We start from the raw sequence: 27,594 nt of genomic DNA on the forward strand, positions 1-27,594 counted from the left end.
CTCCGTACACCCAATTGCTTTCCCTTGTCGTGGGGGCGAGTGTGACTTTAGAGGTTATATGTCATGACTATAGTTTAAATTTCTCTTTTTCTTTTCCCCAGGCTCTAGGTAGTTCAAAAGCTTCTATTTTCATTGCTTCTACGGGTTCAGGCTGCGGAGTTTCTCGGTCTACTTTTTTTCGTGCTCTTTTCTATTTGTCTATTGCTCTCCTTCCATGTGTCTTCTCTGCGCTCTCCTTTTTCTAGTTTATTTTAACCTTTATTTGTCCCTGGGGGGTATGCATGTTTTTAAGTATGCTTGCCGTTATTGATTGAAATGATTGCGAAACAATTTTTTTTTATTAACTTTCTCTCTCTCATTCACATACGCATTCTTTATTTATGATTTAACTATTATCGTTTGATTTGAGAGTTAAGCGGGGAGGGAGAAATGGCATGGATGGGCGTCGGATTGCGAGCTACATTCGGGAGTGAGGGTAGCAACGTTGCATTTGAACACCTTTTCTATATCATAAGCTGTCCATCGATGAGATATATCTACGTTTCAGATAGGTTTAGCTTCGCATACAGTTTGTTGGAGATTCTTCGACGGACAGCGTCCTTTTGACATCTAGTTCTGTGCGTACTTGACTGTAGTTAACTATTGGGGGTGTGGCTGTCGTCAAACTCGCCCAACCGCCACCCTCAGTCACATGTCAACATAGTTTCAATCGTTCCAAGTTTTCCCCCGTAAATAACAACATAAACAAACAGTCTCATGCAGGCCCAACTTCTTCTTCAACCCCGATCAATTGAGCCAGGATGGACGATGAAACAGAGCCAAACCAGTCCCTATACTCTAGAACACTGGTATGTGTGCGGTTTACTCTGCTTCGTTTGCTCGCTATTATTAACTTCACGTTCCTCTCCTCTCTAGCAGGTGACGATCAATTAGCTCATATATCTCCAGTCCTTCATCACAGAAACCGCCCAGACCATAGTCTCTAAATCGGCCCAGCGAGCGTATCTGAACACCGCACTCTTTGCTCTCTCCTCCTTCATTCTATTCTGCATCTCTGTAGTCGCTTATTGGATCTTCTACTACAATTATGTTCCGCAGATCGGGCTAGAGCGGCAGGTTCATTTACAGTTTGGGTATGTTTTTTCCTCCCAAACCCAACCCAATAAATAAGCGAACCCCTACACGGAAAAAGCATAAATGAAATAGATATTCCGGCAAGCTATGAAAACTGAGCCATCTTAAAACATATTAGTGACGGCCACCCCCATGGCACTGCAACATTAGGCACGGAATTAATATCCGGCCAGCAATACGATGTCAGCGTCATTTTATACCTTCCGCGGACCCCTTCTAACCTCGCCGCGGGTAACTTCATGCTTGACCTCAGATTATTTTCTACTACAGATACCCCAAACACAAATACGTCAATGAAGGCAGACTTGGTTAGGGGATCTCGGCGGTTTGCTATTCTAACATATGCATCACCAATGGTGGATACGGCCAGGAGAGTGTCAAAAATTCCGCTTTACGTGCTTGGGTGGCAGAGGGAAGCGGAGGGCTTGAAGGTTAGCATGATGGAGCAGGCGGAGTTTGGAAAGAAGAAAGAGGCGATGCCCAAGGCATTGAGGTTGGAGATTCAGAGTGTGGAGAGAATGCAGATTTATAATGTTGCTGTGAGGTTTGATGCCAGGTTTAGTGGGCTACGGTATGTTGCTATTTCAACTTCTTTTGACACCATGATAGGAGTGAACTTGCACGCTCAAGCTGTGTGCATGCCATCTGAGGGTCCCTGGGATGGACAGAATAACCGAGCTGACAATGATTGTGATGTGGCAGATGGATTATATATAGCTGGAGAATTCTGTCGTTCTTAATATTCAGCTCGACATTCTGGGTCGTTGCGATGATCTGTACGTCCTCTGTGTGGTTGGCTCTAGCTAGCCAGGAGGAAGCAACACCTATTAAGAGGCCAAAATTGGAAGAAGAGGAAGAAGACGGAGGCAGCAGCGATGTCGCCGTCAAAGAGGATGAAAGCGAAGAAGAGGGGGGAAATTATCCAGGACTTGGATTAGAGCGTGACGGACAACAGAGCAGCGAAGTGGAAACGATCAAGAAGGAAGAGGATATCGAGGAATCCACGAAGATTCAGCCCTTTATCAGAGAAGCCGAAGTCCACGACGAAGCTGATGCAGATATTCCCGCCTCAGGAAGTTCTACGCAAACAGTTGTAGGGGGTAGGGACGCGGAACAAGCCGTCCAGAGACGCAGAAGCCATGTACGCTTTCAACATGAAAAGGATATGGGATAGGTGGCTTTGGGTTACTGGCCCTGCTGACCGAACGCTTGCTTTGATTGGTTTGCAGATGATACCCCTATATCCTCACTTCACGCAGCGTTATAATAGAAATGATAAATCATGTGAAATCTACCAAGACGGACCAATGTGCCGTCTTATTTTGAGTACTTTACCTAGTTTTAAACCACCAATTCTTGTAGTAACAGGGCAATTTCTGTAAATATTCACTCTGTTGTCACAGCATCTCAAGCATGGGGCTAATAATGCGTGGAAACTTTGGAAGCGCGTCGCCCAACATTTCCTATCCCTTTTCACCACCGAATACATACTCCGTAATTTGGCTTCTTCTAGGACAGCAAAGGCCGCCGGGGATTTCAACCCAGTAGGGTTCTATGCAGTGAATCTGTTAAAAGAAAGAGAAATAAACAAAGGAATTAAAAAGAGAAAAATAAACAAAGGGATTAAAAAGAGAAAAATAAACAAAGGGATTAAAAAGAGAAAAAATAAACAAAGGAACCGCAATTTAAGACCCTAAGCGTTTTCAAGTATTTAATTGTTGCTTCGCCCGCATCTACAAAATAACCCCACATTAACTAACTACCGCACCGCACTGAGAGCATATTGACAGAGGTCAACGCAGACACCCCCGCTGCCTCTGTACAAACTCCCTATCCACTGACAATGCATATTCTTGTACGTCTCTATGCACTTCTCAAGAAAACCCCCCACATTCCCAAGAATTCTAGCTAGAGTGAATAAGGTTTACATCCGTGACATCTCCTCTGCTCACATATCCCCCCCCCATTTCACATAGGTTGTCAACGATGACGGGCCTCCCTCAAACCAGTCATCGCCATATGTACATTCGCTAGTCCACACTCTCCAATCCTCCGGCCACATCGTCTCCGTGGTACTCCCGCACAGGCAACGGTCATGGATCGGCAAAGCTCACCTCGTAGGAGATACCGTCAAACCCACCTACTTTCGCCCAGGTACCCTGCACAAGGATGACGGCACAATCCATCACCTACCCCTGGGCGCGGAGGGGGAGCCCGATAGCCCCGATCCAAACTGCGACGAGTGGATCCTCATTGACTCCACGCCCGCCAGTTGCGTTCAGATCGGACTGTTCCACTACTTCAAAGACCGCGGGCCCATCGACCTGGTCATTTCTGGCCCCAACTACGGGAGGAATACAACTGCCGTCTTCGCGCTATCGAGCGGGACTATTGGCGGTGCCATGGAGGCTGCTATGTGCGGTCTCAAGGCTATTGCGCTCTCGTTCGCCTTCAGCTCGCGCGACCATGATCCCATCGTCATCGCGGAGGCGTCACGGCATTCTGTTCGTTTGATTGGCTATGTGTACGAGAATTGGGGGGAGGATGTTGATTTGTATAGTATCAATGTGCCCCTGGAGCCCGGGGTTAGCGAGGGCAAGGTCCTGTATACGGATATTTTGCAGAATCGCTGGACGTCTGGGAGCTGTTTTGAGGCTCTTGATGCGGAGGAGAGTGGGGAGGGTCCAGATTTGCAGGAGCAGAAGCTGCGGCAAGCTGGGGAATTAGATGCGGGGACTAAGAAAGGGAAAGCAGCGGGAGCGTCGTCTGGGACAGGGACGACAACGCCACGATATCGACATATGCATTTCAAGTGGGCGCCCAAGTTTGCGGATGTCTATAAGAGTGTAGAACTTAGTCCTCCAGGGAATGATGGATGGGCTGTTAAGGAGGGGATCACTAGGTATGATTCCCTTTTTGGTTATGGGCTCCTGCGTCGCGAAATCTCATCTTCACTATCTCTACTGGCACCATCAAGTCTTCCTGGTCATAGCTAACCGTCTTTGTGATTACAGTGTTACCCCCTTGAGAGCAAATTTCATGCACTCACCGGGATATACAGGTGAAATCCAGTTGTGAGTATAAATACCCAATGTGATTATGTATTTATGACGTTATGTTAGACGAGTAAATAGATATCTCCCCTCAGTGTATCTATATGCACTTCTAATTCGTTCCTCACTCTGTTCCCCTTCTCTTATTTATCCAGAACTTGCGCATTTCCCGAACATCTATATATTTTATCTTGTCCCGTAGAAGGTGCATTCTAACGATTCGCCTCATTTCCATCTGCCCACAGGTTCGTCAAAAAGCCGATATTCTACGCTCTCGTAGAATGTCAGGACTCGTATGTGCAGCCCCTTGTGATCCAAGCGTTTCGAAAACGACTACCCGGAAACTCTTACGAGTCGATATTTTCCCTTTGTGAACTTCCCGACCCGTCATCCCCCTTGCTACAGTACAGAGTATATGAATTATGCGACTTTGAACACGTCCTACGCCATCCTAAAACATCATTGGTAAACTCCTATGTCATTCGCAAAGCTTTGATTCGAAAACACTACCTCTCAAACATCATTACGAACTGGGTGGCGAAGCATCCAGACAGCATCTTGAAAACACACTTTAAACAAGCGGTGTGCTTTGAGTTGGATTACGCAGAATTTCTCGACGAGGCATTGGCAGAGGCCTATGAACTACAGGAGAGCTTTGAAGCCAATGAGGGAAAAGCGGAGGAGGAGAAGGAGTGGTGGATTTTAAAGCCGGGGATGGGTGATCGCGGCCGGGGCATTCGCTTGTTCAACAGCGAATCAAGCCTGCGGGCGATATTTGAGGAGTGGGAAGAGGACCAGTCCGATTCCGACCATGACGAGGATAGCGACAACAGCCACGTCCACGCCAATGAAGGAACGTATGGTCACAAATATAATGATGATGCTGACGACGATAATGATAACAACGGGGTCATCACATCTCAGCTGCGCCATTTCATTGCACAGCCGTACATCCACCCGCCTCTCTTGCTGCCATCGGAGTCCAATCGGAAGTTCCACATCCGCACCTATGTCCTGGCTGTTGGCTCCCTGCAAGTTTATGTGTACAGGGAAATGCTCGCGCTATTCGCTGAAAGGCCATACCTACCCCCCTGGCACAGAGGCGCAGACATCACCGAGGAGCTCACCCGCCACCTGACGAATACGTGTCTGCAAACAGATAGGAACGGTGTGCCCAAACGGAATGCGGTCCGGCGATTCTGGGCTCTTGGTGATGCCGTTATCCCGTTCTGCTCCTCGGCAGCGGGGGGTTCGGGCTCCAACAGTGCCCGTTGGAAGGAGAACGTATACGAGCAAGTTTGTGCTGTGACAGGCGAGGTATTTGAAGCTGCTGCGCGGGGGATGCCGGTGCATTTTCAAACGCTAACGAATGCCTTTGAGCTGTTTGGGGTGGACTTTTTGGTTGACGAACATGGCAAGGTGTGGCTGCTGGAGCTGAATGCGTTCCCGGACTTCCAACAGACGGGTGACGAGCTGAAGGGGGATGTGGTGGGAAGGCTATTTGAAGGGGTGGTGGAGGTTGCTGTGAAGCCATTTTTTGGGATTGATGGAGGGACTGGAGAAGCTAGGATAGGGGGGGAGAAATTCGGATTGAGGCTCGTTCGGGATCTTAAGATGGGTGTGAAAGGGTGAATGGACGGGATGTTGTTCTGTTCGACTCACCTGTTTTTCGGTTAATGTTGGTACCGCCATACAGAGAGTCACAAAGAGTCATATAAAAATGCTGCAGACAATGAGCTGGGTGGCAGGGAAACTGGTTGTTTCTGGCTGACAGTTGACTCGCAGAGCTTCTATCACTCTATGCTGCGCCACCATTGGGAGTCAGTGATACTGGGTACGTCTGCAGCAAATGAGTTACTAATTATTTTGTTGTCCCTCCTTTGCATGGGTGCACAGGCGCGGTGACAGATGCTGAGTGACCCAAATATTTTCATACTGTGTTGTTGTCAACGCTGAGACGAGAGCATGACTGACTTGCGTCCTCTTCTGGGTGTGAAAGATCGGTGGGTGTTATGGAGTTACTCTTTTTCTTATAGTTCCTTTCTTGTCCCTTGCATAGGGGAATATGTAGAATTATTTGGCATTCTCTTGCCTGGGTTCAAGGGTGGTTATGATTAGGGTTAGGGGTTAGGGTTGGGGTTAGTTTTGCTGTTGATTCTTCGCCAGCATATAACGGAAGAAGAAAAGTATGCACACCACATCAACCGCCGGGGATAATTAGATAGTTAAACAAAGACCTGAACCTCGTTAATGGTTACCCTGTTATCTTCTCCTGTCCAGAGAATTGCATTATTCTTGGTCTATCTTAGTGTCGAGAACACATGAAGCCCTTGAGAATAAAGTGACTAACCATACTCTGCATAACTATCCCGACTAACTGTATGAAAGAAGACCCATCATATCATGTGTTTTTCGAGTCCTCCGTTCGGTATCAGCATACCCATACCTTAGAAGTGGTAAACACTGGCCGTTGTTGATATCGTAATGCTTCGACTGCAACCGTGACGCCACCTCGATGCATACAACAAACGTCAGGCTGCTATTCGCGGCTTCTTTTGCCCTTATTTTGCCTAGCCCAATCCCGAAATAGTTAAACGTAGCTAACTAACTAGCTCATCCGGAAGGGCACCCATGAAGATCCATTTTGCGGCACTACTGCAGTGGGGATTTTTAGAGCAGCGACCTCTTACCGGCTGGCTCCCTGCCAGGAGCACACCGCTATTCCCATACTCATTTTCATTCACAATGTAACTAACATGTTCAGCTTGATATGGGAGTGTATGGAATGCTGGGTATGTGGAGTTGTAGCCAGCAAGTATCAATCATCATCATCATCATCATCATCATCGTGATTGAGGATCATGCTGCAGCAGTGTCTCGTTCTGATGCTGCCCGACTGGTAGTACCACTTCAACGCATGGTACCATTCAAAGCGCGCAATTTTACCTCCCAACCCCAAGCTTCAAGTAATATGGATATGGAGCTTACAGGAGCTGAATTCCTCTCCAGAAAGATGCAAATTAAACTACTATTGTTAATAAAGATGAAATTCTCCGAACTCTTTTTATATAATATATTATCATTTAATCTGCTTTTAAGAACTAGGTAGTTATTAAAAAACACATAGATTTTAATAAAAGTTTATATTATAAATTAACTTTTTAACTGTGAAATTTAAAATAAAAAATTTATATATTTAATTTATTTTTTAGTAATTTAAAAAATATTTATTGATACTCTATTGGTATTCTTCCCCCGGGCCGGGGGACTCTCTGATGAATAACTAGGCGATGGCTCTTATTTCCCTCCACAAATCCTCTCTCCATGCATTGGCCCCTGTTAGGGCCGCAGGATGACCCCTGAGGTGGCCCCAATAGGTTGACATCAGGTACAGAGATTTAGGAACTGACCCGGATTGCCCCTTGGGGGGGATTGTGGGAACTGTGAGTGGTGCTCTGTGTACGTACAATCATCTAACACATATGTTCGACTGAATCATTTCATGTCTATCAAGTGTGTTTATTATTGCGTCCGATATCGCCTCTCTATGCCCGATCCATCGCTCTGCATGTTCCCTCATCTCTTGTAATTGGATGATGGCGAAGTCAGCTACCCCGGAGTTCCGTAATTGAGATCCCTCCCATTTTCCGGTGGGCCATATTACAATATTGAACCATTTTTCCCTCGGTCCCTTATTCCCATCTAGGGCGACCCCACGGATCCGGCCTTGGTTAGCGTAAGGTATATATCCAGGCCGTGCAGCTTTAAAAAAAAGGTTTTAAGGTAACTATCCGCATAACCAAATATACTAACGGTATTATGTTATTGTTCAGTGTCGATAGTTCTTAAAAAGTTATTGTTGAATACCATCTCCGTTCTTTGTTTTGAGGCTATTTTCGCCCGGCAAATTTCATTGCTTGCAGGGGATATATTTTCCACGTCGTGGCACAATTTCTTCCTCATTTAACAAGTTAATGTCTTCCCAACCTTCTTCCTCTTTTCTTCTCCTACGCAAATTTTGCTGCTCTCTTATGACCTAGTAATTAATCGACCTTGGGGATGGAAATGTGCCGGTGATGACATGCTATGCATCTAAACCTCAATGGCTAGCTTCGTGGGTTTATTAACTGTCCTTTTTTCCCCACCCGTGCTCTGCCCCCATTGCATGTCGATGAAGATGAGCTACAAATTGACCAGGGTACATCTTCAGAATGATACGTTACGGCATTTTGATTTCACCTCTCCAACGAAATCCAATTCCTCTTCGACAGTCAGCCTGAGTGACGTGTATTTTCTCGTCTGACCTGAACAATCCATCCATCCATCCATCCATTTGTGTGGTGGCAGGCATATTTTTCACTTCGCCCCTGTTCTACTTATTGCCAGTCGCAAGCCCTTTGAGCTCAAAGAAGAAGAGAAGCAGAAATTAGGAAAGGAAGCGAAAGAAGAACAGACCTTGCATCAGGTTACAAGAAAACAGCATTCTGTCTCTCGCTTTGTCCGAATCAATTCAGTGCCCTTTTTCTCTCTCGTCAGCCCCAGAACTCCTGTTAACCTTCGACTTGTCGTTAGATTCCTTTCTTTTCTAGCTCTCAGAGATTTCTTGAGCTGTTGTATGAGAGGCGCGATTACCTACAGATTTTTAACCTAATTTGTTTAACCATTTGTATCCCCCAGAGAGCACAGGGATCTTCCTTGGGTTTCCATGTCCGCTCAGTTTATATCATACCCAGCTGATTGTTGGTGTCCCCTTTCGTCATTTAGTGCTAAGTGTCCTAACCCATTCACCTTGTATTGCACTATTTTTACTTTCCTTTTTCTTTTTCTGTCCACCAGCTGTCCACCTCGTTATAGTTGGAGTGGAACAAAGAGGGGAACAAGCCTGGACCCTTGGACACTTAGCCCCATCCAAGACTTTTACATGCGGAGGCATGGACTGGCAGCCCTTACCAGTCCACTATTTCCTCTCCCTTTCACTGTTTTGAGCTCTTGACTTGGATTTACTGTCGTTTGTGGTAGCTTGTTCGTCATTATAATTGTTTTCTCACCTTTTTTTTTCTTTTTTCCTACCCCCTGTACGTTTGTTTTGTTCTTTGCCGCTGTGTGTTCTATTCCTCCGGGGAGAGCCACACTATTCATTCAATCGAAACTATAGAGGGACTGATGTTCAAGACTTTGCTATCGCTGAGTTACTTTCTATACAATAGACGGAGGAACCCAGAGCAGACAGAGGGAATAGAAGGGTAATTTTTGCCTTCTCCCATTTTCTCTTCTCTCCTTTTTTTTTTTTTTTCTTTTTGTATATCCCATTGGGAGCCTCTTTGTGACTCCTGCCCGGAAAAACGGGCAGCTCGTCTTTTTCGCCCTCCAAAAAGCTGCATGTCGTTGGTTGTTCTCCCTTCGCCTCTGTCGCTGCTTCTTCGCTATTTTATATATATATATATCGCACTGTTGTTGCCTCTGCTGCGCGCCTTCTCTCCTCGAGACTGACCCTCAGGCCACGGCGCTGTCTTTCTGCTTTTGCGCACAGCGTGCTGATAAACAAACGTCGTCGTCGTCGTCGTCTTCGTCTTCTTCCATTTTTCAGTTGCATGATAGACTTATGCTGATTTCCAACGCCCTCCGACAACACATCCGCTTCGTCACCTCCTGGAGTTTGGCCTGCATTCGCGTCCCTTCTCTCTCCCTTCTCTGATATATGTTGTAATTCATCTGCTTAAGAGACCGTTACCTTCTTTGAGTGTGACGTTTCACACGGTCCAGCTGTCCGTGGACTCGCGCAGACCGGCTCCCCTCGCGGCCCCCCCCCCCCCCCCCCAACCCCCACCAAAAGGCTAGTCTTGCGTGCATCCTCTCAACAGTTGTCCGCCACGATGGAGTCCAATCTCGACCATGCCCGAGAATTAGTGGCTTTGCAGTTTCTACACTCTTTTCTACCGATTATTGCTGCAACCTACTACGTTGGTGCTTCTATTGTGAGAAGTATACGTGCACATAAGAACAATGAATCCATTTCCCAAGATCAGAAATGGTTAAGAATTACGCTTGGCTGTATCATGGTCCTCGTATTGGCAACTTATGTGAGTGGAAACTGGATTGCTCAATTATGTTTCTACGTGTATATACATGGCGTTACTTTCCTGGTTAAAAATGAACTTTATCATTGTGATTAGTGCTAATGTGTTTTTTCTTCTTTTTTCGAACTTGTAGGTCGGCGATTCGGTGATATTGATATTAGCCTCGATTTCCAAAGCTGTAATCTCTCCGCCACAGCACTTCATCGTTAGTATACTTTTATACTCTGATGTATTGTGAGAATAGAACTGACTCTATATATCGGGTAGATCTTTGCGCTAGCTTCAGGACTTCTTTGGTTTAGCATTCTTTTGATGTGCATCGATTCCCAATCGCCCCCGGGCTATCCACTTTACGGATACTGCCTCATTTACTTCGTGTTTGAAGTTGCGCTGCTTTCGTTATCCATTCTACTTGGAATCCCTCGAACAGGGGAACCCAACGGAAAAAGAGCAATTCAGGGAATCCGCCTGTTCTTATTTTCCCTCGTCCCTTGTGTTGCTTTTGGTTTTCTCCTTCTCACGACCAAAAGTATTGACGGTGATGAGGAAAGCGCACCTCTGTTGAGTGACACGATGAATGTGACTCCATCAACTGAAAACACATATGGAGCTTGCGATAATTCATCTGACGCCGGTGCTCCCCAGCCCTCTAAAAAAGACACAACCCTGTTCGATGAGGACGATGAGGAAGAATTGAATGCGGCAGACGTGGATTTATGGGCCTTTGTTTCAAATCTATATGTATGTCTCAAGAATCTCTTACCAACTTGGAAAACTGAGACCTTTGCGATCATTGTCATGGCTATGAATTCTCCGGCTAACTATTAATATTCTCAGGTCCTTGCTCCATTCTTCTGGCCTTCCAAAAAACTAAAACTGAAACTGTGTTTTGTGGGAGTTGGTATTTGTCTGGCTTTTGCACGGATCATAAATATCTTGATCCCGATTCAGATAGGGCTGATTACCAACATCCTTAGCCAAAATAATGGTAGGACACGTCATGACAAAACTGCTATAATACTTCAATATATGCTTATATCACTTCGCTATTATAGGAGTTTTCCCTTGGAAAAACGTTACTGTTCTAATTGCCCTTCGATTGCTCGATTCCAGTGGCGGGTTGCCATCAGCCATGAAATTCATGTGGATGCCGCTGGAGAACTTTGCATACATGAATCTCAGCACAACAGCATATAATCATGTCATGACGCTTTCAAGTGACTATCATGATAGCAAAAACTGTGGGAGTCTCTGGCAAGTAGTATTCCGAGGTCAAAATGTTAAAGATATGGTTACAAATCTTTGTTTTCATATTGGCCCCATGATAATTGACCTTGCACTAGCAGTCAGCGTTTTATACTACTTGTTTGACGCCTATATGGCATTGGACGTTGCAGCTGTCTCTGTGTTGTTCCTCTGGTCGTCTGGCAAAATTTTAGCTAAGCAAGCTGGTCAACGGAAGGAATATATTATTCATAGGTCGAAAGAGTTTACGCATCTGTGTGAGACTACGGCCAACTGGCACACTGTTTCATATTTTAATCATATACCCTACGAAAAGTCGAGATACTTGTCACGCGTGCAAGACCATTTGGCAGCCTTGTTCAAGTTTGTGTTTTGGGGGCGGATTGAAAACATTGTTCAATCCCTGGCGTTAATTTTAGGATTGTCGGTTGCCTGTTTTATGGCAATCTATCAAGTTGTCAAAGGTTACAAGCCGGTCGGTAGCTTCATAATGCTACTCAGTTATTGGGGGCAGCTGTCTGGCCCCCTTCAGTTCATTGCCGGTGGGTTTAACAACCTTGCAATGGATATGGTGGATATGGAGGAATACCTCAAACTGTTAAAGCAAAAACCAACAATTACCGATCGTCCACATGCACAACCCTTACATTTTGACCAAAGCGATATTGAATTCGTTGACGTCAGTTTTTCGTACGATGGGAAACGAGAGGTTTTAAAGAATGTCAATTTCAAAGCCAAGTCTGGCCAGACCACGGCATTGGTTGGTCAGACTGGTGGTGGTAAAACGACTATCTTAAAGCTACTCGGTCGCTTTTATGATCCGACTTCAGGCAGTGTGAGAATCGGTGGGCAAGACATTTCTCATGTCATTCTCGAAAGCCTTCGCGCCAACCTTGGTTTCGTTCCCCAGAGCCCTGCCCTTTTTCACGATACAATAATCAACAACATCCGATATGCAAGACTCGGAGCCACTGATGATGAAATTATCGAAGCTTGCAAAGCTGTGGCTCTTCATGATCGGATTTTGTCATTTACTGAAGGATATCAGACGCTGGTGGGTGAACGCGGCGTGAAACTCTCGGGCGGGGAGCTACAACGTGTTGCAATCGCTCGGGCAATTATCCAGAATCCTAAAATTGTTCTCTTGGACGAAGCTACCAGCGCTGTGGACAGTGAAACAGAAGCCTTTGTCCAAGAAAGTTTACGCCGTCTCAGTGAAGGAAGGACAACCTTTATCATTGCGTAAGTCCGGCTTTGGCCAATTCCCCTGAAAGCCTTGATGATTTGACTGACCCCCAAATTTATAGACATCGTCTTTCGACCGTGATCAACGCAGATAAAATTCTAGTCGTTGCTGACGGCACAATCGTTGAAGAAGGGAATCACGCTGAACTCCTGGAAAAGAGAGGTCGTTACCACCGACTATGGGCTTTTCAGGGAGCCTTCCATAACCCGAAGTCTAAACATGAACAAACGGGAATTCTCATTAACGACCTAGATAATAAGGGTTCTGTAATTAGGGAAGATTTCCCAGAAGATGGAAAAGATATTGCTTCAAGCCGAAGTGGGGATAATGCCGGTGAGGCATTAGACAACAGCGGCAAGCAAGGTCGTGAACCCTTGAGTCAAAAAAATCCCAATAGCGAAAGTGGAGTGTCCACGAACAACCCCTTTTCGAAAAAAATCTGGAAGCCAGATGCCCCTGAATTCGTCCCTAGAGCTCATCAAAGCCCCAGACCTTCGGTTCTGGAAGTAGTACCAACTCAAACAAATGGGACCAATCATTGTTTTCCCAGTGGAGCTGCATCTCTGAACCTCTCAAAGGAGAATGTCCCGCCACCAGGCAGCACGGACAGCAGTTTGAATGCCCAGATGAAGAACGAAGACCGAGAAACCATATCGTTACCCTCGAAAAAGCAAATGGCTTTGGGGCAGCCCGGATTAAAGGACGTTCGTTCTGCTGAGTTAGAACAGGAGCCTGCTACCCAGGATCCCACTGAGATTAACTCCCCTCGATTTGCCAGTCTGCAAAATAGTACTCAACGTCGCCGGGAATTGACCAAAAGTGAGCCTACTGGCCTTGGAAAGAGCACGAGTCAAGGCGGGGACGAAACTTCATCATTAGTCGATTCGGAAACTACAAAACCAGCGACTCAGCACAAGAAAGGCCAGTCAACGGCTAATCAGCGTCGTCGCCGCCGTAACCGTAACGGGAACAGTAGCAACGATAACCCGGAGCAGGGAAACTCCAAAACTAGTCCGGATTGCACCAGATCTTCGTCATACTGAGGAACAGCGGGAGCTTATCTACCTTGTGGCTCGAGATGTGTCTGTTTAGTAATATATGTCCTGGTCCAAGCCGCATCCATCGAATCGATATCCTGGGAGGGATCGAGAACTCTTTCCTAGAGAAACTGATATTGACAACACAAAATTCGACATGACGGAATGATGGAAAGAGAAAAAAGGAAAACGAAACTCTTTTGAAACTTTGTTTAGAACTTTTTAGTGTTTTTTATTTTATTTTATGATTGTTCCGTGTATTATATTTATTACTCTCCTAGCGATGGGTTATGGATTATTAATTTCGAGGCAAAATGGATTCATTGAGGGAAGGTTAGGAGTTGAAGGTTTTATCATCTTAGTGAGGAATAGCTTAATATCAATTAGCTAACTAAATTAAAGATATCATGAATTAAGTCCCTTGTTTACCTGCACGCATCCATAACCCTAGGTTGTATTTGTAAGTTAAGTGAAACGAATCAGCCATACCTTTGCTTCGCCAACGCCTTCAGCACACTCATCGTCTCCTCCTCCCTCCTCCGATACGACTTCAGCCTCTCCTCCCGCTCCGCCGCCCTCGCCCTCAACGTCTCCTCCCGCCGGAGCTCCCTTTCATTCTTCTTCCGTGCAAGTTTCTCCTTCTCCTTCTTCAACTGGGCAAGGTCGCTGCCTGCACCCATCAGCTCCTCATCGCCCACAACACCATCGTCGTCTCCACCCCACTTTGCATCGGCAAAGGCGCGATTGGCCGCTGCGGCTTCCCGCTTCTTCTCTAGCCGTCGCTCGCGGGTGCCGGGTTCAGCGCGTGGGGCTATTTCTTCCTCTGCGGCGCGGACAAGGGCCTTGTGGGAGGTACGGGCGAGGGTGGTTTGTTTGTGTTGGGCGGCTAGGGAGGCTGTTTGGGATTGTTTTTCGGATTCTGGAGGTTGGATGTTAGTTTGGGGCATTGGTGATTTTGGGGAGAGTGGAATGGCGAGATTTAGGGGGAGAGAATTGAAAACAAACCTCGTTGAAGTTGAAGGTCTTGGACGGTAGGAATTGTTGGGCCGGATTTTTGTACTGCTCTATTGCTCCTGGAATTTGAGGGTTCCATTGCAAGTGAGGTGTCCCGGGCCGGGAATTTGGGGCCGTAGGATTCTTCCTCGTCCTCGTCCTCGTCTCCATCTCCGCTGCATTCGCTTTTGCCGCTTAATAGAATGGCAGCACTATTTGAACGCTCGCCAGGGGGTTCGCTTGTATTCTTCCCACTAGACCTTTCGTAATATTCATCGTAAGCCGGGGAAGCCCGCGGGCCATTTGTAGATTCCCGGTCATTAAATCCGGATGCACTGTTCTGTTGCGCCTTTTCGAAAGTGGTCGGATCGTACCATCCTTCAGCGAGTTCTCCACGGTTCCTCAAATGTGTCAGTATTAATTTGTTTTAAGAGACAATTCAAGACAGAGTCTTCTTAGAAGACTGAAGAGGGGCCAGATAAGGTATCAATCAAAAAAAGCCAAATCGGCTTACCATTTTCCCACAAAGCTCTTCCATCTACCTTTTACCTCACGCTCATCCAGCTCCGCTACATCCAAATTCTTTTGTATGTCCAGATACAGCGCGAACATGGGCATCAACTGCCGCAAATCATGTTTCGAAAGCTGTCTTGAGCCAAATGGAAGGTCGACTGGAATGTCCGCTTCCCGTTTTTCATGCTTTCGTCTGCCAAATTTCCTGCTGTTTTTTTCTGGTGAACGGGATCTTGCATGTCTATCACTGCTGCTGTGATGGTGATGGTGATGGTGGTGGTGGTGGTGGTGACGGTGTCGAGAATGATCGGAGACCGGGGAGTGTGAGGCAGATAGCACTCGTGAACGCGATCGAGATCTGTAGTTTCGATAGTCTTCGCGACGAGGTTTAGTTACGTCCATGGTGGTTTTATTGGTTGCTTGGATAGTATGTTTGTGTTGAAGGGGAACATGCTTTGATGGACGGTTGGAGGTTCGGAGTGGGAAGCTGATGACTAACTAACTAATGCCAAGACTGGAAATACTTTTGGCCTAAAAAAATACTTTGCGGAACTTTCCAATGTATGGTTTCTGATGCGATGATGCAATAAAGATCGCGGAAATGATATAGTTATAGTGGGTGGTTTATAACTTTGAAAGAAGAACGGAAGATAAAATTCACCCAAAACCCAGCTAAATCTAGCTAGAACTTAACGTATTTACCTAAGAGAATACAGTACATAAAATAGTAGCAGAGAAAGATCCATTCGAAACGAAAGCAAGCCATTTGAATAGATTTCTACCCCCTGTCTGTCGGTGGGCGGCAATTTAGCCTTTCGGAAAATTAAGCAAGCCGAAGCAATATTGACCTTGGTTTTCGGCCCAAAATTGATACCTAGCATGCATGAATCCACATATTAACTTAGCTAGCAGGGGCGCTTGTCTGTTGGTCATTGACGCTGTCCACCGAGGGTGAAGATACAGCGGCGTTCTTGGGTTTATTTGCAGCAGCCATTTGCCATGCGGGGATGCTTGCAGGTTTTCCAAGTTGAGAAAATGGGCTTCTGGTGTTCTCCCGGGGCGCAGGAGTCGGCACTGGGGTGGATGCCGAAGTGGATGAGGGAACTTGCGGCGTTGAAATCGCTCCATTGGGGCCTGGCTGGGGAGTCGCGGACATGGGCCGTGGAGCAATGGTAGCATTTGAGGTGTTACCGGATGGTGCACCGAGTCGGTTTCCTAGCAGGACTTTCAGGCTTCGTAGCTCGGAGCTAAGTTCCTGCAGTCTTTTGTCGTTTCCTTCCTTGACACCATTGATAGCATTTGGTATGGCGTCATTCAAGCTTTTTACCTCTTCCCCAATACGCCGGGTCTCCTCATCCCGTCGCCGTGAGGAGATCTTTAAATCTGAGATAACATTTTCAACTTCACGAAGGGCAGCATCTAAGCGTTCGGTTCGAGCTTCTTCCGCAGTCTTTAAGGTTGCTGTGTCGGTTGACAGCTGATCGAGGAGGGCAAATGCACGAGAGAACTGCTCGTCGATACTTTGTTTGTCCTGCTGTAGCTGGGGAGGTGTAGGTGGGGCAATAAGCGGCGCGATATATCGCTGTAATTGAATGTTAGATACTTGTCATAATGGACGGAGTAGATACACCTAGGATTGGGATACCCTACCTTGACCACGAAATATAAACCATATCCAACACCGCCCGCTACCGTTGCCATAATAAACCAATCTCGCCAATCTCGCTTCGGCAATCTACACAGGGGGCATTATTAGCAATTTGATGATTATCTACAACAGATCCTCCTGGAAGCCAAACTTACTCTGGAGGGGGCGGTGGAGATTCCCATTGGCCTCCCGGTCTATATGGATAGTTTTGTCCATATTGTGTAGGAAGTAGTCGGTAATTAGACTGTTGATCTACATTACTCTGGCTAGGGCTTGGAGAAACCGCAGCAGAAGAGTCCTCGCCTACTCTCGAAAGTGCTAGATCGATCTCTTCTTGTGTCAAATTCTTCGATTGAAGGAATGCGATCTTTTTCTCCAGTGGTGCAGAAGAAACGGATGGGTCTTGGAGAACTATTCACATAAGTCGCACGTTAGCCAGTAGCCCCTGGGAACGTTTGAAGGAAAGACGCAATGGTATGGTTTTGTTTATAAACATACAGGAGACCTAGAGTACAGTCATGTCAGCGGGATTGGGCATACATTGGCATGAAAAAGCAATTGATAAAGAATACAGCATACCGCAGAGGAAACAAGCTCCTCACGAGGAGACATGATTCCCTACCACCTTCCAAGCAGCCCAAACTGCGGAGGTATCGCCCAGTAAAAGTGTTCAGCACGCAAAATGGACAGAAGCTTGTAAATTCGTTGCTAAACAGAGGTCCTTCTCTCCTGGCTCATTTCCTCTCGCCTCATCTCATTATCTGTTGCTTGATGAAGGTGAAAAGACTGAATCAAGGTCCAGCAAAACCACCAAACGAAAGCCGCATGCCGAGAACGGCAAATGCCGAGGCTGTACTGGACCCGGAGTCTCGTGATAGCGGTGGCGGTGTTATGTTTATCCGGTAGATTGAAGTAAGCAGTTTCCAACGACTTCGATTACTGTTTGTTTACTTTTTGACAGTGGCAATATTGAATTTTAACGCCCCGGATGATTCTATACATTGCTGCACATAACCAACACCCGTTGATAGGGGGGTGGACTGCGCGGGCTAGTTGATATTTTGATAAAACTTTTGGTGATCAGTTGAGTTTTGGTGTTTCCATTACTCTTCGTTCGCATAGCTTTACGGCCAGGTGCATTGTCACTCTCCCTGGTGAAAGGGCTGCTGCCCCAGGCTCCATGTCTCAGGACACTGGGCTCTTTAGCATCCGGCGCCCTCGAGAGGTACAGTTGTGTTGTCTTTCACTTTGCTCAAAGCAATAAAGGAGGAATTTCGAAATTGGTGTGAACTAACCCATTCTTCGGCTCAGACTCTCGGGAGCGTCCAAAACATCTCGTCCATACCTCTGCCGCCCTCAGCGCTCAAACGATCGAGCTCTGTCGCAAACCTCCAAAACCCTCCATACACTTCACAACATGTGCGCACAACTTCCATCGGCGGTCCCGGTTTTAATCGACCTCAACAACCTATTTTCTCATCTGGAGCCGAGAATGGGCTCTCCTCCGTCCGACGGTCCGTTTCAAGCAATGTCTTCCACAGTGCCAGTGCCGGGCGCCAAAGCTATGCACCCATATCCGCTCACCCAGTTCCCGCCCCGCAATTGCAACGGCGAAGCAGCGTCTTTTCGCGACCATCGACCGGTGGCGCCCTGGGTCACCATCAATCATTCTTCACTCAGGCTCCAGCTCCTGCCGGTGTCCCCAGAGACCCCCGCCCGCTCAAAGACCGTAGCTTTCAGGCCAGGATCGGTCAAGAATTGTTAGAATATCTTACACAAAATAACTTTGAGCTGGAGATGAAACACTCTTTAACCCAGAACACTCTCAAATCCCCAACTCAAAAGGATTTCAACTACATTTTCCAATGGCTCTATCGCAGAATCGATCCAGGTTATAAATTCCAGAAGAATATCGATGCTGAGGTTCCTCCTATTCTTAAACAGCTACGATATCCATTTGAGAAGAGCATCACGAAGTCCCAAATCGCGGCTGTTGGGGGTCAGAACTGGTCAACTTTCCTGGGCATGCTTCACTGGATGATGCAGCTAGCACAAATGCTTGATAGATATTATTTAGGACATTATGACAATGCTTGTGCGGAAGCCGGTGTGGATATCTCTGGGGATAATATTATTTTCAATTTCTTGTCCAATGCCTATCGTGATTGGCTTCAGGGGGGCGAAAATGAAGATGACGAGGTGGCAGAAAGGCGTCTCATTCCTCATATTGAAGCAATGGCGGCAGACTTTGAACGGGGCAACGAAAAATATGTTCTTGAAATGCAGGATCTTGAAGCAGAGAACCGGGACCTGCGGGATCAAATTGAGGAGATGGAAAAGAGTGCGCCAGATATGGCAAAATTGGAAAAACATTTTAAGATTCTGGAAGATGATAAGAGGAAATTTGAGGACTACAATCAAAATGTCCAAGGAAAGATCGCCAAGTACGAAAATCGCATCAAGTTTCTGGATGAAGAGATAAGCAAGACCGAGGAGGACTTTCAAAAAGCTGATGAGGAGCGCCTCGAGCTACAGAATAGTGTGGATAAGCAGGGGATTACAATCCAGGATATCGATCGCATGAACACCGAGCGAGAACGCCTCCAGAAAAGTCTAGAGGATATCCTTGTTCAACTCGAGGAGACCCATGCCAGAGTCATGGAAAAGGAGGCCGAGGCTAATAAGAGATTAGAATCTCTAGAGCAAGTGGTCAAGACCTACAATTCCTTTGGTTATCAAACCAGCTTGATCCCCGCATCCGCTGCAAATGCAAACGGCCAGGACTACGAGCTTCATCTGAACCTCAATGAAAACAACTTTTCTTCTTCTCAGCTTGGGACTTCTCGAACCTCACCAGAGAGTGACCGTTTGCTTTCTGACACCTTCACCGGTTATCATCCAACAAGCCTTTTAAACCTTGACCTTCGCGGAGTCGTTCGTAGCAACTTTATCGCTCTACGAAAAGAAATCAATGAACGACGGAAGCTCGCTCTTGATGCAGATATGAATCATCGGGACCTCTTGGATAATATCAAAGAGGCCATGGACGAGAAGAGAAGTGAGGTTGAAGCTCTTGAACATAAGCGTCGTACGGCGGAAGAGGAATTTGAGAATCTTAAGGAAATCACGACTACGCAAAAATTGACATCGGATTCACAGATTGAAAAAATGGAAAAGGAGCTTGCGAAGATGCGTGCCACCCTTACTGAAAGCGTTCAGTTGATGGAGCAGCGAGAGATGAACACCAATATCGAATACGAACAGCTGATTCTTCGGGCGAATGCTCTTCGTGAGGAACTCCATACTGGAATCGAAACTATGTTGAATGACGTGATCAGGTTCAAGGTGCACATCCAGAAGAGCCTGGAAGATTACGAGAGTTTTGTAGTGGATGAAGTCGAGCAGGAGCTCGGAGGGTACAACGCAGCTAGGCCGGAGGATTATGATGACGACAATTTTTAGATGCTTACGGAAGGGTATTGCAGGTATTTATTAAGTGCTTGGTTTATGAGTTATGATAGCGTGGTGCCATCTTTCATTCTGGTTGTATTTTTGATCTCTTCTTTTCTTTTCATCACATTTGGACATTGGAGAGCTATATCTATGGGACTTGTGCTTGGTGTCGACTTTGGCCTAGGGCAACTTAATGTCAACAACAGTCGTGGGAATAAACGAAGATTCATTTTCTCTTGGTGGAACATCTTTTATGAACGGATTATGCCATGACGAGTAGCATGTTTTTACGTCCTATAGCAGAGATATCCAATTCATTTACTGTCGTTTTATAGCTTCATCTGTTACGCCTATTCCTCTCAGGTCTGGTTGCTGACTAATCAGTATCGCAGCCAACAAAATGAAGGGGGAAAAAAAAGGCTTCAATCTCTGCACAATGAATTGCAATTGTTTTCGGGCGGGTTAATCCTCACGTTGCAAAGGATTTTTGCCCAAGTTTCCATGGATTTGGATACCTGTATGTACTCCCAGCCAATTATGCGACTTCTCATCGGCCTGATATCTCCTACCGTCGCTCCTTCATAGCTCCCTTTTGCCTGCTCGCTGCATCGTTGATCGTGTCATGCAAGCTTGCCTGTGCCCAGGCCGCGCAACATATATAGGCCATATACTACACCTTCTTCCCAGCTCTACGATTATATCATCATGGAAGCATATCGGTTTTTGTTCACGAAATTTTGGGCCCCCTCCTTCCGTGGAAGCCGTGGCGACACTGCTGGTCCGCAGCTGGAACCCGGCACGATCGTTGCCCGTCCCCCGTGAGGAGAAGAAGAACCCTTCGCGCTGGGTTTCAGAACTGGAGAGATATATTCCTTTGGAATTGCGTGAGGATACGAAGAATGACAACTTCCTGGAGGATAAGAAGTCTGAGCCGGAACAATGTCTGACTATTCTGGACATTTTGTGTCACGCTCGAACTCCGGACTCGCTGAATTACGATCTGCTGGCGTATATTGGTGTTGAACTTGGACGGTGGCCTGCGGTTTATACGATTGTTAATAGACTTATCGATAATGCAGAAGTAGCAGGGAAATCACGGTCAGCTATGAAGAGGGGTGCGCTCCCTTCAAACATCGATTGGGCAAGTCTGGGGTCTTTCGATACAATGACCGGTGATGAATGTTCAAAACTTCGGGCTCCAGGAATATTGACAGCTGAAGGGCATGTATCGTTGGATTCAATTGATGGGTATAATAATGGGCCACAGGTTACATGTCGAATGGGGGAGAAAGTTTCCCGAATTGGGACCATGGAGGAAATATGGCCGGCCTTGGGAAGCATTGTACTACAAGCCGCTGACTTGCCACCGGAGCAATCGCGAACTGCGATGTTTTATTTCTATCGGATTGTTGCCCGTCTTCATCACCTGGATTATATTCCACACGGCGTGTACAAATATACTAAATCCCAGGTTCCGGAGCAGCTGAATCGTGGCACGCCCGCAATGCATCTCTTATCGTCCCATATCATGAATGTTCTATCAGATGCTGTTTGGATAGGTCATGAAATCGATAAGGCTGTGTCTGCTTTAGCTTCTGGCCAAGAAGTATCTACAGTAGCCAAATTCAGAATGAAAGTCCGACCGCTCGGACCCGAGATTTGGTTGGAATTTGTCCTCTGGTGTTGTGTAGAAGGAGGATTCAATGTTGAAGGTTCCTGGATACTCGAACAACTGGCAAACAGAAAACCACGATGGCTCGTGGAAAGCTTCTCAAGCCACTCTCTCCACTTGGATGCTATCAATTCGTCAAAAATTGATCGATTTGATACCTGGGCCAGCTGTGCGCGTGGGTCAAAAGGCGCAAGCGTAAATGAGTCGCAAGGACCGTTTGTAGGCCTGGGCAAACGGACCATAAGCAGTGAGGTGGTCACTTCAATGATGGATGGGCTCAATAACTCTGTCAAGGTCGGGGTTGGGCACCGGGGTGCATATCTTACATCCATTATCGAGTACAAGAGGTCTCTAATTCATTTATTAAGGGAAAATAATATTTACTTAAAACTACGAGACGTTGATCACCTCATAGTTCGCATGATGGAAGCACGAGGGGTGGTCCCTGATGTCGATCCAAAGTCTTTTGAGCGCTTGTTGGAGCTGTCCTCAGACATCTCTTGCAGTTTGACCAAGGAGTCACCGAAAGCCGTTACCAACCTTCATCCACTCGACAGGTCAGCAGTTGTATTAGGCCTAAAGCATTATGTATTGGATGCATATACGAATATGGAGCATATTTACAAAGCTCGGGACCGTTTTGCCAAACTTGATGCCATCAACAGGTCAGAGGGGGGGGAATACAAATCACCATATTCTGCAGAACACTCCGAAATTCCGGAAACGAATCCGCTGAACGTATCAGGTCCAAATCGGGTAGCGCTACAAGCTACGTGTGCAATTCCGCATCCGAATACAGCATCCCTGACCGGATTCTCGAGTTCCTCCCTTTCGCATTTGCTAGATCTTTCAACCTCGTCTAAGGTGCATGATTTCGCGCGTCAACTTATTTTCTCCCATGGGGAAGAAGACCCCACAATTCCACGACAGTGCTATTCAGACGACCTCCTCGCGCCCGCCATAATTAGATATGCAGCCGCCATACAAAATGATGACCTTCTTAACACAGTTGCAGAGGACCTACCACTTCCCTGGTCAGGGTCCGTTATAAGAGCCTTTTTCGGCTACGCTCTCCAGCATCATGATTGGGATCGGGTTATTGAAATACTACTCCACCTGCGGGACAACAATGGGAGCGGCTGGGACACCAAAGAGGTAGCCCTGCTAGCAGCAGCAATAATAAGGCTGGATAAAAAATGCCATGCTGGTGGGCAAGAAAGAACATCCGGTCAAAACCAATTGACCCCACTGGCTAGAGCCGAAGAAATTCTAGCCAAATTGCTGCAGGGCGAATTCAACCCCAGACCCAAATATTCCGAAGGACACACGCAGTATCATGAGGGTGTTCTTTTCCAGTTTCTGAGACTATTCAAATCCATCCGAGGATCCATCTCCAAAATATGTCAGAACGGCAACCTGCAGTGGAAATCAAAGCAACTCCCCGCACATACTATCCCCAGCTCCGCTTTTAACGAAATACTATCTGCCGTCGTTGAGACACAAGGCAGCAAGGCCGGGGAACGGTTATACGGCCTGTGGTGCATCGATGAGCCACCTGCCAACATCAAATTAGGTGGGAACATAGCCCTTCGATCTACGGCCCGCACCCCTGATAATCTGCGTGGAGTAAGGCAAAGGCACATAGCTGTTCAGTCAGACACTGGTCGATATTCTAAGCTTGTCTATCCATCACTGCAGACGGTGCGCGTCATTGCGCGGGGAATGGTCCGCGAGCTCTATGAGCTGGAAGCCAATGGGAAAAATCTTCGTACAGGTAAACATGGTGCTTTGAGCAAATGGGATATATTTTTCTGGGCCCGAAATCACTTTGCGCTATTCCGCGTGTATCGGGAGGACCTAATCAGCGAGTTGGATAGCTATTGGGAAGAGGCAGAGCGGGAACTAGGGATGAAAAGAATCGAAAAGGAATCTCCGTCGTCGAATAATGGAAGTGGACGGAAGTCTGCGTTTGCGGAGTTCATACCGTTTTAAGTAACTAAGAATAAGGATTCTAACAAAGCTTGAGAGGCCTAACGACCCTAGGTTCATCGATACTTTGATGTCGATGTCTAGCGCCTATTTCCCCCCTTTTGCCCTTCGTGCCGCCCCCTAATATCGTCCCGAAATTGAATTCCCGTGCCCTCTATTCCGTATTTATACTCCTGCTCACAAACTGATGCACATCACGTCCTTGGCGTCGGCATCAAGGTTTATTCCATTGGCACATGAGAACGCCCACCCACCAACCCCTTTCCTAATCGACGAAGCGCGATACTTTGCCGCATATCATGTTTTACCGCTGGCGTTTTGCCACATGTATATATACTTTGACTAGCCTTTGTATTTTCCTGCACGATCTATAGAAAAATAGACATGGGATATATTATTACAACGAAGGCGCTTTGGTCTGTGCTTAGAAATTAGATAGGGGTAAATGATTCTGAAAGAGATGGCTCTTCCTCCACAACAAATTGGAATTATCAAGTGATTTTATCCAGTTTACGATGCGATTAGACGGGTAGCGTGAAATAGACGTGATTAGCTTTCATATGAAGGAAGCCTTAACGGACTGAAAGGGAACAAAAGGGATTATATAAATTAAACGGTAGGTGGGTGCTACGGATGGGTCCCTAAAAGCGTCAAACAACACATTAATCCGAACTTCTACCACCTCACACGAAATCAGATCTCGGACCAAGAGTACTAATTAAATCAACCACAAAATAGCAGCAGAATTTCAACAACAAAAAGCAGCTAAATCCTGAAAGTAAAGAGAAAGAAAGAAAGAAAAAATAAATTGAGACACAACCAGCACGCCAGACGCCAGAGCGACACAGTCAAGTTAGATGGTAGAATCTACCTCACCCTGCCTAACCCACTATCGAGCAAGCTGCTGGATGCCACAAAACTAAACCCACTAAACGGATCGTCCGCAGCCGCATTCCCAGGGCGATGGATATCTCTATACGACGTGCCACCATCACCACGCCACCCTTTCCCATCATGATCATATTCATCAAACCCATTTCTTGTCACAACAGGACTAAGCGGCAAGGCAGTGAAATCAGTGGAAAAATTCTCTGCCAAAGCTGGGTCCGTGATGAGCGGTTTAATGGGCGGCTCTAACTCGCGTCTTTCAAGTGCTTTCCAGTCAATCTTACGGAAGAAGCGGTGGTTTCTGATCGTCTGCATGTCTTTGGGCATGTTGGATCCAAGGCGTTTGTGTGGATCCTTACGTAAGAGGCGCGTGAGGAGGTCCTTCGCATCTGGGCCCAGAAAGTATGGAAGTACAAGCTGCTGTTTGACAATCTTTTCCTGGATTTTCGCGTGGTTGTTGGCCTTGAAAGGTGGCGAGCCGGTGAGAAGGTCGAAACCCAGGGCTCCTAGGGACCACCAATCACAGGCTTTGCCGTATGACTTGCCCTGGACGACTTCAGGGGCCATGTATTCGACGGTCCCAAGGGATGAGTTGCATCGATCATCGCCGTCAACGGCAACTTTGCTGAGTCCGAAATCGGTTAGGAGAAGATGGCCTTCGGCATCCAAGAGGCAGTTCTCAGGTTTCAAGTCACGGTAGACGACGCCAACGTTGTGGTGGAGATGCTCCAGCGCTAAGACTAGCTCAGCCATATAGAATGAAGCCACGTCTTCGGTGAACATGCGCTCCATAGCCAGGTGGGTGAATAGCTCACCACCTTGGGCATATTCCAAAATTAGATAGAGCTTTTCATGATCCTGGAATGCGTAGTAGAGCTTGACAACAAATGGATGACGATTTACACTTTCCAAGATCACCCGTTCCGTTTTAGTTTGTTCCACGAGCTTTTTATGAACTGTAAGAGAGGCCTTGCGAAACTGTTTCTGTGCATAGAGTGTGCCGGTTACTGAATGCTTGACCAGTAAAACCGTTCCATAGGTTCCTTTCCCAAGGCATGACAACGGCTCAAAGTCCGCAGCTGACATCTTTCGATAGAGAGCATCCCTCAACTGTTGCTCATTTGGCAATTCCGTGGCATCAGGAGGAATAGCACCAGCGTCCGGGCTAACAAAGTCATGCTCCAAAGGCACCTCATAGCTGGTTGTCTGATCACTGTCTGAGTTGACACTAGAACAGCTCGGGGTCTGGGATCCAAATTGGCTCGTGTCCCTAGATTCTGGGCGGCTATTCGACAGACTGAGTGCATCCAGCTGGAGTTTCAATGAACTGATGCCCCCATTTGAGGAGGAAGGTCGAAGGCCTGGACTATTTGCACAACTGACAAGTGGAGGCTGCCATAGGGGAAAGGGCTTGGAGCCAGAATTGGAATAATCTGACTCATCCTCGGCGAGTGTTTTGGCATTAAAACCACGGACAGTGGTCACATCAGACCTGACTTCAGCTGGGCGTCGCAACTTCTTCTTTTTCCTACTCTTCCCGCGAGAGCCTAACTTATCCACCTCCAGGTATCTGACATCACCAGGCACGTTGTTCTTACCAGACTGACTCGCAGGGGGGTTTCTCGCCAGACTAACTTCAGGGGGACCTAGACGAAATCCCGCAGAGACTTTACGAACAACGGTTTCAGCCTCTGCTTGATTATCATCTGGGTGGTGCTCCCGATCAGGGTCCTCGCCAGTTTGTGGCGCAAAAACGTCCGAAACGGTGAATTCTTCCTGTGCGAGCCATGATTTGGTTGTTGTGGCATGGCTTTCGTTTGGCAGGGTCGTAAGAATGTTCGAATCGCGATCCAACGGGCAGCGCAACGGGCTAGACTTGAACATCCCTACTAAATAGGACGAAAGGCCTGTCTGTATATAGATGGTTTCTTTCTTTCCTTAATGCTTCTCACATCTACGAGGAGGGTGGAATGGTGGAGACGTTTAGCTCGACAGGGAGCCGAATAGCTCGAATTTTAATACTTTCTGGAGAAAAGTAAGCTCCCACTCGTTCATAGAGACATAGAGACGATTCGCATAGCTTACCTCTGATCCAACACACAAATATCTACGCGGTCACAAAAATTCGCCACGCTCAACGGCGCGTTATACCAGATTACCGTCCGCCCTTATTCAGGACGGACCAAGCTCCAGTGGCCACACCACGTTATCTGGAATCGGCCCCAGCACTGCGACAGGGAAACCGAGCGCAGAGATCGCGGAGGGAGTCTCGAAGGGGGGCAGATCCAAGAGGCACGAAGCGCAGCCGCTGCCAGCAGAGACAATCGAAAGCGGAAGACTGTTACAGCTGCGTAGTCCCATAGATGATAAAGCGCAAAGTAGTAGACGTGTTTCTTTGGAGAAGATGGTCACGACAGAAATAGAGGCAGCAGCAGATTATCCTTTGACTGTGAATTTCGGATGTTAAGAAGAAGAAGCAAAAAATGAAAAAGATGGGGAAAGGAGAGAAAGCCAGAGGTGACTGGGCAACATTTGGTGGAGGCGGAGAGAGGGCGCTAAACCGCTTGGGGACAGGTCAGCTCTGACCTTGGGGCAGAAAATGAAATAAAAAATGTTAAAAGTTGCTCTCAAACTTGAATGCAACAC

The 27,594-nt window shown here is 46.9% G+C and overlaps 7 protein-coding genes across 7 annotated transcripts; 4 read left to right on the forward strand and 3 right to left on the reverse strand.

Annotated features, from left to right (window-relative positions):
- Positions 1–800: 800 nt before the first annotated feature.
- PADG_00569 (5'/3'-nucleotidase SurE) lies at positions 801–5,819 on the forward strand (the record flags this gene model as incomplete). The annotated part of the gene is made up of 10 exons (XM_010757588.1): positions 801–848; positions 949–1,133; positions 1,253–1,705; positions 1,837–2,275; positions 2,394–2,495; positions 2,580–2,693; positions 2,912–2,989; positions 3,111–4,036; positions 4,149–4,208; positions 4,433–5,819. The coding sequence occupies 10 exons, from the start codon at positions 801–803 to the stop codon at positions 5,817–5,819; spliced, it is 3,792 nt and encodes a 1,263-aa protein (XP_010755890.1).
- Positions 5,820–10,060: 4,241 nt separating this feature from the next.
- On the forward strand, positions 10,061–13,798 carry PADG_00570 (uncharacterized protein; the record flags this gene model as incomplete). The annotated part of the gene is made up of 6 exons (XM_010757589.1): positions 10,061–10,267; positions 10,398–10,469; positions 10,532–11,005; positions 11,102–11,252; positions 11,320–12,751; positions 12,817–13,798. 6 exons carry the CDS (start codon positions 10,061–10,063, stop codon positions 13,796–13,798), a joined length of 3,318 nt encoding a protein of 1,105 aa, XP_010755891.1.
- Positions 13,799–14,271: 473 nt separating this feature from the next.
- PADG_00571 (uncharacterized protein) lies at positions 14,272–15,700 on the reverse strand (the record flags this gene model as incomplete). Its single annotated transcript, XM_010758102.1, has 3 exons — positions 14,272–14,711; positions 14,798–15,186; positions 15,300–15,700. 3 exons carry the CDS (start codon positions 15,698–15,700, stop codon positions 14,272–14,274), a joined length of 1,230 nt encoding a protein of 409 aa, XP_010756404.1.
- A 499-nt stretch (positions 15,701–16,199) lies between these two features.
- Positions 16,200–17,558, reverse strand: PADG_00572 (uncharacterized protein; the record flags this gene model as incomplete). Its single annotated transcript, XM_010758103.1, has 5 exons — positions 16,200–16,880; positions 16,949–17,033; positions 17,102–17,357; positions 17,445–17,451; positions 17,526–17,558. 5 exons carry the CDS (start codon positions 17,556–17,558, stop codon positions 16,200–16,202), a joined length of 1,062 nt encoding a protein of 353 aa, XP_010756405.1.
- Positions 17,559–18,126: 568 nt separating this feature from the next.
- On the forward strand, positions 18,127–20,408 carry PADG_00573 (kinetochore-associated Ndc80 complex subunit NDC80; the record flags this gene model as incomplete). The annotated part of the gene is made up of 2 exons (XM_010758104.1): positions 18,127–18,171; positions 18,258–20,408. 2 exons carry the CDS (start codon positions 18,127–18,129, stop codon positions 20,406–20,408), a joined length of 2,196 nt encoding a protein of 731 aa, XP_010756406.1.
- A 613-nt stretch (positions 20,409–21,021) lies between these two features.
- PADG_00574 (uncharacterized protein) lies at positions 21,022–24,063 on the forward strand (the record flags this gene model as incomplete). Its single annotated transcript, XM_010758105.1, has 1 exon — positions 21,022–24,063. The coding sequence occupies one exon, from the start codon at positions 21,022–21,024 to the stop codon at positions 24,061–24,063; it is 3,042 nt and encodes a 1,013-aa protein (XP_010756407.1).
- An 864-nt stretch (positions 24,064–24,927) lies between these two features.
- On the reverse strand, positions 24,928–27,309 carry PADG_11116 (AGC/RSK/RSKP70 protein kinase; the record flags this gene model as incomplete). The annotated part of the gene is made up of 2 exons (XM_010758414.1): positions 24,928–26,837; positions 27,132–27,309. The coding sequence occupies 2 exons, from the start codon at positions 27,307–27,309 to the stop codon at positions 24,928–24,930; spliced, it is 2,088 nt and encodes a 695-aa protein (XP_010756716.1).
- Positions 27,310–27,594: the final 285 nt, after the last annotated feature.

This window comes from Paracoccidioides brasiliensis (assembly GCF_000150735.1).
Source record: "Paracoccidioides brasiliensis Pb18 unplaced genomic scaffold supercont2.1, whole genome shotgun sequence".
NCBI lineage: Eukaryota > Fungi > Ascomycota > Eurotiomycetes > Onygenales > Ajellomycetaceae > Paracoccidioides > Paracoccidioides brasiliensis.